The 10,594-nt window shown below is 40.0% G+C and overlaps 1 protein-coding gene across 3 annotated transcripts in view; it reads right to left on the bottom strand.

Annotated features, from left to right (window-relative positions):
- Window positions 1-1,056: 1,056 nt before the first annotated feature.
- AASDHPPT (aminoadipate-semialdehyde dehydrogenase-phosphopantetheinyl transferase) overlaps window positions 1,057-10,594 on the bottom strand; it is a 37,050-nt gene continuing 27,512 nt past the window's right edge. For all 3 annotated transcript variants that reach the window (XM_037377092.1, XM_037377093.1, XM_037377094.1), the window contains one exon: window positions 1,057-4,866. In XM_037377092.1, coding sequence (XP_037232989.1) covers window positions 4,696-4,866 — 171 coding nt within the window. In that variant the 3' untranslated portion in view covers window positions 1,057-4,695. The remainder of the gene's footprint in view (window positions 4,867-10,594) is intronic.

Genomic DNA, 10,594 nt, shown 5'->3' with positions numbered 1-10,594 from the left:
TCATGGGTTTGGCAATATCCACTGGATAAAACCTTTAATCATTAGAAACTCCCACCTAATTCAGTTTGAAGAATTAGACTTCATTAGTTATATGCAGAGCGAGATGGACTTGACATCTAGATCCACCATGCCCCAAATCATTCCTTCTCTTATTGGGCTGATCACCACTAAAACCATAGAAAGGCAGCTTCAAAATGTATTAAATTACTCAGTTAGTAGTGATGCAAAACTATTTCCTAACAGATTATGCACATCATTGCAGATATACATTTCTATTTGCGGTATGAAGAATACATCTTTGCAAGGCAGCTACGAGGCAGCTTCTCTAATGCTTTGCTATGACAGTGCCTCTTCACTGCTTTTAAAGCAGAAATAAAGGTGTCTAGGCACCTCTAGATATTGGAGGATCAAAGATGCATTCCAACTGAAATACCCACTTTCTTTCTGTTACATCACTTATAAATCCAAAAAAAAATGTCAAGGGTTTTAAAGAAAACCCTTGTGCAAGCAAAAACATTTCTTCTGTGTCAATAAGCTCCTACTACAACATGAAGAACATTTATGTTCCGCAACATAGTTACAAAAAAAATCCTTCAAAAATTTCTTTACATAGGTAAGTAACACTATGCAACACTGCAGTCTTGTATTTGGAAATATGTATCTTCCTACAGCATTAAACCTCACACTATTGCAATTTAGACCAAATGATGACACGTGTACTCTAACACAGAATACACTAACATTATGTAATAGTTATGTCAAGAAACTACCTTGCGTGTTATTAAGTTAAAACTGCAAGAAGAAACCAGGGAGTGTCTTTCACAACTAATCTTATATGAATGCCGGAGACTGGACAGCTGGTCCTTTGTTTCATGATTCATCTAAAGGATGTCACTAAGAGTATACAGGCTTGTGTTCCCATAAATTGTTTCAAAGATAAAGGAATGTTAGGCAAGTGTTTCAACAATCCCACCTATGTCTGGAACTAAGTAACCATGACATAAAAAAATAACTGAGAAAGAACCATAAATAGACAACACAGAATCAGAACACAAATACAAAATAACCTGATTTTTATTTCGATAAAGAAATTAAACTCAATCTTAGTAGAAATAGAGTCATACACAATATCTGGCCATAAAAACCTGTATGTACAGCGCAAGAAAATAACATATTGCAAAAAGTTACTTTTTCCAAAAACTTTTAAAATGTTGGCTCACTTGAGAGGAATTCATAATTTATTTTCATGCTTACGTTTTCTATACAGTGTAGAGCTATCCAAAATACCCGTATTCTGGAGAAACATGAAGTGCAAATTAGCAGGTACAGCCACCTGCAAAATTAGGCAGTGGTTAAGAGAGAAGTCTGAATCACTGTTTTAGACTTGGTTGTATCAATTCTGCCCAAGAACCACTTACCTTCTTTGTAGAATGTAGTACTATAATCTTGTAAAGCTCCAACAAAGAGACAGTCCATGCTCACTTGAATAGCTATTTTTTCCTTCCATTCTTGATTTTCTTTGGAGCTTGTGGCTTTATTGCAATGTCTTCGGTAAAAACTATTGTTTAAAAGTGAGCTGTTGCTTGGATGTTTCCAAGAACATACAAATTACAGCTACGATTTCTTCTCTAAGATCAGTACATTTTATTAACATCAGTGCATTTAATCCCATAATATAGACAATAAACATCTTGCATAGGTTTACAGACTTTGTGAAAGGCTAAGAATAAATTCATATGATCCACTTTCTAAAGGCACAGATTTTCACATCAAATGGCACCAGTCTCTGGTCACACAGCTGCAAACTGTCTTGAACACAGTTCCTAATCCACTCGAACAATTTTAGTTTCATGCAAAATAAAAAAAGGTTTAAGCATATGTCCAAACTAAAACATGTTTATTCATTTTTTACAATCTTTTCACTGAAGACCAAAACTTTTAAAAACTTTTTTTCTATTTTTAGGTCAGAGATTGTTAATAGCTACTCCTCAGAAACATTGGGTTGATTCGTAGTCTAGGGCAGCAGATCTGATCTAAGACCTGAATCTGTACTTTGAGAAACAGGGAGGATGGTCAAACCTGTTCCATAGGGAAAAAGACTGGGAAAGGGTCATGTGGGGCAGAGCTTGTGTTTTTGCAGCTTCTTACCCTCTAGGATCCAGGTACATGGTATGGCCATGTCTAGGGCATTATATAGAAACAAAACAGATAAAGGAATGGAGTTCTGGAAAAGATACCTGAAGGCTAGAGGGCTTCTAGACACAACTGGGAAATTTCTTGCAGATAGAAAAGTGACAGGAGACCAGCAAAGGTCAGCTCATCTGCACTGGCCTGGGCCAACAACTTCAACTACTAAGGGAAGCTGGAGCTGTGCCAGACCAGTATTTCTGAAAACGGTAGAGACCCTATAGAGACTAAGACTGTATTTTGAGGAAACGCAAGGAAGCCAGTGTTATGGCCATGTGTGGCTACAGGACTCAGTTTTTTATATAAAGGGAAGTGTGATGGTGAAATAAAAAAATCTTAGTACATTAATTTATCTGAACAAGCTAGGAACATTTATTTCAGCACGTGCCTCTGATGACTTTATGAACGTGAATGATCCTTCTTAAAGAGTCAGAGGATCCTGCTGGCCCTTTAGCAGCATGCTTTTAGCTGATAATTTCATAACTATACAGCTGCTCTTTCCCACAGCAGTAAAAGCAAGTGTAAAATTTCTGTCCATTTGCAATGACACTAAACAACCTGACTCAAGTGGCTCTTCACAAGGTATTACCATCACCTAACCTTATTGCTACTCAAGGTTAAAAAAAAAAAAAAAAAAAGAGATTAATCCTACTCTTCAAATAGCTTAGTGTACATCAAAGCCATGGAAAAATTATAATGTGAGGAACTGCAATCTTCTAGATATTTGTCTGCCCATTAAAAACCAGAATTTTATTTCATGGAAAGCTAAAAACAAGCTGGTTTTGGTTTTGTAATCTTTCCAATTACATATAGTCCAGAAATTTACCATATTCCTGGCAAGCAAATCAAGTGTAATTTTCTAATTTAACAAAATTGGTTTGTCCTCTACTTATATGCAAGCACAATATTAAAAATAATTTAATACTTTTAAAACTCTTCCCAATGAGATAAAAATTCTGGTTTGGGGCACTGTCACCATGCAGAAATAACTCATCTCTAGTATGAAATGAATTCCTTTACCCTGCAAAATCTAGATCCGAAAATTCTCTATTCATCTCACCCCATATTTGCAGTTCATTTCATTGTTTCAGCAAAAAAGTTGGCAATTTAAACTGGCTAGTACAGCTGCAATTGATGGGGTCCTCAGTGACTGGTGAGGACTGGCATGTACTGGATCAGTTAACAGCCAGCCAGCCATGGAACTCAGCACTCTCCAGCCCCCTGTACTCCGAATAGGCCTCCTTATTCTGCAGACTTCCAAAAACTGTGGCAGAACAAGTCCTTTATTTCAGCTTGGCGACAGTTCTATTTATCTCAGTTCTTAGGCAACCTTCATGTGCTTGCCCATCTGGGATTATAGTCCACTTCAGCTAGAACAGAGTAAGACTGAGTCAACTGAATCAATTAAAAATATCCTATCCCAGTAAGTGACGCTGTTACATATCCACTGAATAGCCTTTTCTGGCCGCCATGGAGTGGCAATGACTTATCGCAAGTTGTAATTCACTTTTTAAAACCAGTCTGGAATACTTGCCTTACAATTTGTATATAAATTATTCTATATTTCTGTTAACTTCAGATTTGAAGCTACTGAACATTTAATTTAACGCCTGTGGAATCTGGAGAAAAGTCACTACTTCACTGATTTGCAGTTTTGGAGAAAAAAGAAAAACACAGATCTCCTCCAGAAATTTAAATTCACTGTAAGACAGTAAAATATTCTGTCTTCAGATGTTATGAGACTATTTGGAAAAAAGTTCATAGTTTTGGGGGTTTTTTTCCCCTGCCTCCACCCTAACTTAGTGTTTAGGACAGTACAGATGTAAATGCAAGTCTAGAAAAATTGAACTGCTGTTTGGCTCATATCTACTGCTGAGGAAACAAATACAAAAAGAATTGTTATAAATCAAACTGTAAGTTACATACAGGAAGCTTTAATTCACAATGATTCTAAGGGAAAGGACACGACACACAAGTTAATTCCCTGCCTTAAACTGGTTTTGTGCAGATGTAGTTCCAAGCCTACTAAGACTCAGACCTCTTCAGCCTGCTATTATGCAAAGTGTTGTACAAACACTTGCACCATACAGTAACAGCAAAAGAATTTGTACCAATTATTCTGGCTTTATTCATCCGAGAATAAATTATTTTTTGTAAGAGAAAAGGCAGCGTCATCATTTAAGCTTCAGCATAAACGAAGTATGGAAACATTTTTATACATTAAACATTTGTTGACTAGTCAACAACATTATTGTAGCTCTGCTCCCTGTTCCTAGCATGGGTAATTACCGAAGTGTAAAAAAACACAGGCATGAGAAGCAAAAAAAACATGTGGCCAGCTTAGACTTCTCAGTCAGAATTTCTTCAGCAAACAAACACGCATCTTTGTTAAGATATTGATAAAGAATGCCAATTTTAAAAAGGTGAAAACAGTAATGGTAACATTGTATTAAATATATTCTATCATTATAGAGTAACAGTATAAAAATTTTGACAGTTTTCTTTTTCTTATAAGCATTCATAACTTGAATGTGAATTCTGTTTCACTGGAGTCTCTTGCTTAGAACAAAAATTATCCCAATATGCAGAATCCTCAGGTGTGACTGGAATGCCAGATGCAACTAAATCTTCAAAAGTCAATAATGTAAACTGTGGTTCGTTAGGCTCCATGCAACATACCTAAGGAAAAAATACGTATTCGTATTACAGGAATCAATAAATCTCAATTTTTCTCCCTGCGATATTCCTTGTCCAGTTTAAACTACACATTGCTTACAGAAGAAAAAAGAAAATATTCCAGTTGAGACCAATGTCACTGTCCCTAGTTTATGCTATACAGTGACTAATAGAAGCATGTAACAGGTCACATGGAAAAAGCAGTTTTTCATTGAAGCTTAGTTCACAAAACTGAAAGAACAGGGGACACAGAATGCTGCAAATACCACAGAATGAATGTTTAAGTCCAGAAAAAAGCAAGAAAAATCCCACCAACAAATAAAATGTAGTTAATTCTCCAGCAGACATGACTACTTGAGATGATAGCGTAAGGATTTATTCCACTAGAGGTGTGCCTATTCATATTCTTTTTAATACCAGCAACCACGGGGTTGTGCATGCTTCTCTCAAACTCATGCTATTTAAGGACAGAAGTGGTCACAATCAATCCACAATTCCCCATGTTAAATCCAGATTAAGTGCAGACTAAGATATTACAGATGAGAGTGTCACGGTCTCTGTGTTCCACCACTTCAAGAAAAATCACATGGCAAAGGAAAAAGGTTAAATTTTTTGAGCACATTACTGTGCAGCCTGTTGTATGCTGTCTGAAAGTGTAATTCTTTCCAGACACCAGAGCAAACAGTACAGCTGCATGAATCAAACATGAATACAGCTGATCCTTCTAAATTCAGCATTTGCTCAAGCAACATATTCTCAACGTTTAATATTTCATAGAATTCAACAGGACTACTCTGCAATAGGGTTATTCTGTACATCACACAAACTGACACATTTTTGATGCAGACTAAGGTACTGTTAACTTCTTGCGGAGCGAACACTGGTATCTGGCAATTACAGGATGGCTGAAACTGGAAAAAGAGCTCTGCAGGTCATGTGGTCTAACTTCCCTGCTCAAGCAAGGCCACCTAGAGTTAGTTGCCCAGGCCCGCGTTCAGATGGCTTTTGAATATCACCGAGAATGGAGACTCCACAATCTCCTTGGGCAATCTCAGTCACCTTTGCAGTGAAAAAAAAAAAAAAAAAAAGTTTTCTGATGTTCAGAGGGAACAACCTGTGTGTCAGCTTGTGCCCGCTGTCTCTGGTCCTGCAACTGGGCACCAATGAAAAGAGCCTGGCTCTGTCAAATTTGCACCCTCCCTTCAGGTATTTATATACTTTACTAAGATCCCCTAAAGCCTTCTCTTTTCCAGGCTGAACAATCCCAGCTCTCTCAGCTTTTCCTCATAGGAGAGATGTTCCAGTCTCTTAACTTCATTTGTGGTACTTCGCTGGACTCTCCAGTATGTCCGTGTTTCTCTTGTACTGACCAGCCCAGAACTGAACACAGCACCCTAGATGTGGCATCACCAGTGCTGAGCAGAAGGGAAGGATCATCTCCCTTGACCTGTTGCCAATATTTTGTCTAATGCAGCCCAGGATACCATACCCTTCTATGCTGCAAGAGCCCATTGCTGGTTCACATTCAGTCTGGTGTCCACCAGGATCCCCAATGCCTTTTCTGCAAAGCTGCTTTCCAGCTGGCTGGCCGCCAGCATGTCCTGGTGCCTGGGGTTGCTCCTCTGCAGGTGCAGGACTTTGCACTTACTGTTGAACTCCATGAGGTTCCTGTCAGTCCATTTCTCCAGCCTGTTGAGGTCTCTTTGGATGGCATCACAACCCCCTGGCATATCAGCCACTCCTCCCAGTTTGTGTCACCAGCAAACCTGCTGAGGGTATACTGCCCCATCATCCAGATCATTTATGAAGATGCTAAACAGGACAGGATCTAGTTTTGAACCCTGGGGTACATTGCTAATTACTGGCCTCCACTGACACTTCATGCCGCTCATCACCACCCTCTGTGCCCAACCATTTCGCCAGTTTTCAGTTCACCTCACTGTCTGCTTATCCAGCCCATACATCAACATTTTCTCTAGGAGGATCTTATGAGAGCACACATCAGAGATAAAAGATACTGAAGCCTAGGTAGAGAATAGCCACTGCTCTCCCCTCATCTACCAGGCCAGTCATTTCACTGTAGAAGTTTACCAATTTGGTCAAGCATGACTTTCTCTTGGTGAAGCTATGCTCACTGCTCCTAACGATTTCTTTGTCCTTGATGTGCCTGGAAACGGTTTCCAGAGTTAGCTGCTCTGCCACCTTTCTGGAGATTGAGGTGAGACTGACAGGCCTGTAATTCCCTGGGTCCTCCTTCTTGAAGATGAAGTGACACTTCCTTTTCTCCAGCCTTTGGGCACCTCTCCCAGTTGCCATGATGAACCTAAGATTATTGAGAGAGGCCGTGCAATGACAGCTGACAGCAGCATCCCGTAACAGCTCATGGAATTATGTACGTCCTGTTTGCTTACATATTCCCTGACTTGATCCTCTTCCAAGGGTACATCTTCCTTGCTCCTTCCCCTCTCATCCCTGGAACCTGAGATTCCTGAAGGCTGGTCTTGCTAAGAAAGACTGAGGGAAAAGGCTGAGGTACCAGATGCCGCCTTCACATGTTCTATGCACTTGAGGCCTCCATCTTATAGAGCAAAAGGCCTGCATCTTCCCTAGTCTTCACTTTAGCCTCTATGCACTTACGGAAGCCCTTCTTGGTTCCTTGGACATCCATGGCTTTAGCTTTCCTAATTTTGACCCTGGAAGCTCAGACAACGTTTCTGTATTCCTCCCAGGTTACTAGTTCTCATTTCCATTCTCTTTATGCTTCCTTTTCATGTTTCAATTTGGCTAGAAGCCCTGTCTTTATACACACAGGCCTCCTGGCCTTTTTGCCTGACTTCATACACACTGGAATGGAACTCTCTTGAGCTTGGATGAGGTGATCCTCAAATATCAAGCAGCTTTCTTGGGCCCCACTTCCCTGCAAGGCCTTATCCCTTAGGACTCTTCCAAGCAGATCTTTGAGGTCAAAGTCTGCTGTCCTCAAGTCCAGGGTTCTAAGCCCTCCTCCCTGCCCCCAGGACCCTGAACTCCATCATTTCACATTCACCGTAGCAAAGGCCGCCTTTGACCTTCACAACCCCAACAAGCCCCTTCTTGCTGGTGAGGAGGAGGTCCAGCAAAACACCTCTCCTAGGTGCTTCCTCTGTCACTTAAAGGAGGAAGCTGTTGTCAGTGGACTCCAGGAACCTCCTGGGTTGCTTATGTCCTGCTGTGTCTCTCCACAGATTTTGGGGTGGTAAGTGCCCCATGAGGAGCAGGGCCTACAAACAGGATGCTGCTCCTATCTGTCTGTAGAAGGCCTCACATCCACTTGTACTTCCTGGTCAGGTAGCCTAGAGCAGACACCCACCATAATCACCCTGACTTGCCCTCTCCTTAACCCTAATCCATAAACTCATCTGGTTCCTCATCTATCCCCAGGCAGAGCTCCATGCACTCCAGCTGCTCTCTCATGTGAAAAGCAAATCCCCCTCCCTCATCTTCCCTGCCTGTCCTTCCTAAAGAGCCCCTTGATCACAACACTCCAGCCATGGGAGCCATCCCACCATGTCTCCATGATCCTAACAAGTTCATAGCCCTGCAACTGCACACAGATCTCTAACTCATCGTGTTTATTCCTCATACTGCATGCACTAATCTACAGGCTCTTTAGAGAGGCATCCCAGCATACTGAGTTCCTGGAGAAGGTTTGGGGGATGTGTCCGTAACTGTGCCTTGTAGGTGTTCACTTATATGCAAATGGAGGTGACACAGTCTAAGGCTTCCTGTCACATCTATGAAGGTTGGTCAGTGAACAGGTAAAACAGCAAAAATGTCTATTCTCTGCTTCCATGTTTGAGCTGTAAACGACTGTTAGGAATAAATGCAGAGACAACTAAACGGTTTGTGTTTGTTGTAACAGCATAGAAAGTCTCAAAGTTGTCCAACGCAGACTGAAAGCAAAAGTTAATTGAGCAGCCTGTCACTTTATATCCTCACACAAGTGACATGGTGTTGAGACATGCCTGTTCATCTGGCATTTTGGAGATGAGGTAAAGCTGCAGGAACTGTGCCTAGAGCCCTGCAAGTGACAGCGCAGATGTACACCAAATATGAACCAAGCCTCGGAACTAAGTAGACTGTTAACAGATCTAGTTTGAACTTCAGCACATGCTTGTCTGAAGGGAAATGCGTTCTGATTGAATTATCAGAAGTCCTGTGAAATTTAGCAAGTGATACATGAAAAGGTATTTTATATCCTACATATGAATTATGAAGAACTATAAACTCAGCCATCCTTCATTGAGACTTACATCAGATAACTGTCTAGACCTAGGTTAAAAGTGGAGAAAAATATTCAAGCATATAGGAGTCACTAGCAGACATTTTGTTAAGATTCTTGACACTAGAGAATTTAAGTTATAGTATGTTAAAGTAACAATTGGTCTTTCCTATGAATTGTAGGTATTTGCCGTCAAGTTGGGAAGAAAGCTCACTGGAAGTACATGTTTTGCAAACAGGACATAATGAATTACTACTCTGATAGCAGAGAAGGAACAGAAACAAGCACTGACATCCTGAAACAAGTGCATTATGTCTACACACAATTTCTTTTTTTTAAGCTAAGATGAAGAATGCCTTTTCCTCTCAACACAGCCAGTAATACATATAATCCTTTCACACAGTTCTGCTAGAAAGAGAGAAAGCCACTTTCATTTCCTCCATATTCCTGTTAGGAGTCTTGAAAAGACACAATGCAACAATACAGAAATTTCCACTTCGTATTGGGGAGTCACAGAATACTCACTTGTCCTATTTAAAATGACCTTTTTTCAGTGAATTGAGATAATGAAATTCAGGTCATCACAATTTAGTCAGTGGACAAGTATGCCTTTGAGACCTTCTTGATACAACGACTTTTCATCGGAACTCTTGATATCATGTCTATTCTTTCTATGATAATTTTAAGATGTGTGACAGTGATGGTGAAGGTCAATACTTAAAAATTGTGGATTTTTGTAGACTACTTAGTTGTCTTTAGAAATAATGAACACCTTTTCACCTCAGATTGACATTTATCAGTATTCCTGTAGGAAGGATGACATGCAGCCCCACTGGGAACTTAAGCATGTCCTGTCAAACAGAATGCATGTATTTTCTTAGAGAATATTTGAGCACTGATATACCACAGTAAATCCTCAAAGGAAGTTTAGACTTTTTTTAACCAATGCTAGTTAAAAGGTCTGCCACTCTATGTTATCCATAAACACAGACTCAGACTTTATGACCATGATAGGTGAAAGTAGTCATGCACATATCCTTTAATCCATTCATATATAATTTTTTTTTCTAGTTCCTGGCAGAATCTTTGTATCTAAATAACAGAAAACCACTAACCCATTTTATTGTGAGCAACTACAACACCACAGAAAAAAATGGGAATCTGTCACGTTTTGCTGACTGTCTGGCTATTTTGGCTACAACTTGCCTGTCTGCCTCAAATTTGACTTTTGTTGCTATTTTCATGACCAAGGTCTTTATTAAATTACACAGAAAATCCTGAAAAGCTTTTAAGTGGCTTTGTCATTTCTCTCAATAGAGAGACCACATAGAATGAAGACTAACACTGCTGTTCTTCCCATCTGTTGGTTGTTGTTGCTCGTCTCGAGGGTCATCTTGTCCTAATAGTGTTTGAGGGATGGATCTGCTCTGAGATACATGCACTGACAGTCCCCTATTAAAATCAACTTGG

This window comes from Falco rusticolus, chromosome 2, assembly GCF_015220075.1.
Source record: "Falco rusticolus isolate bFalRus1 chromosome 2, bFalRus1.pri, whole genome shotgun sequence".
Taxonomy (NCBI): domain Eukaryota; kingdom Metazoa; phylum Chordata; class Aves; order Falconiformes; family Falconidae; genus Falco; species Falco rusticolus.
This window is presented reverse-complemented; position numbering and strand designations above follow the sequence as displayed.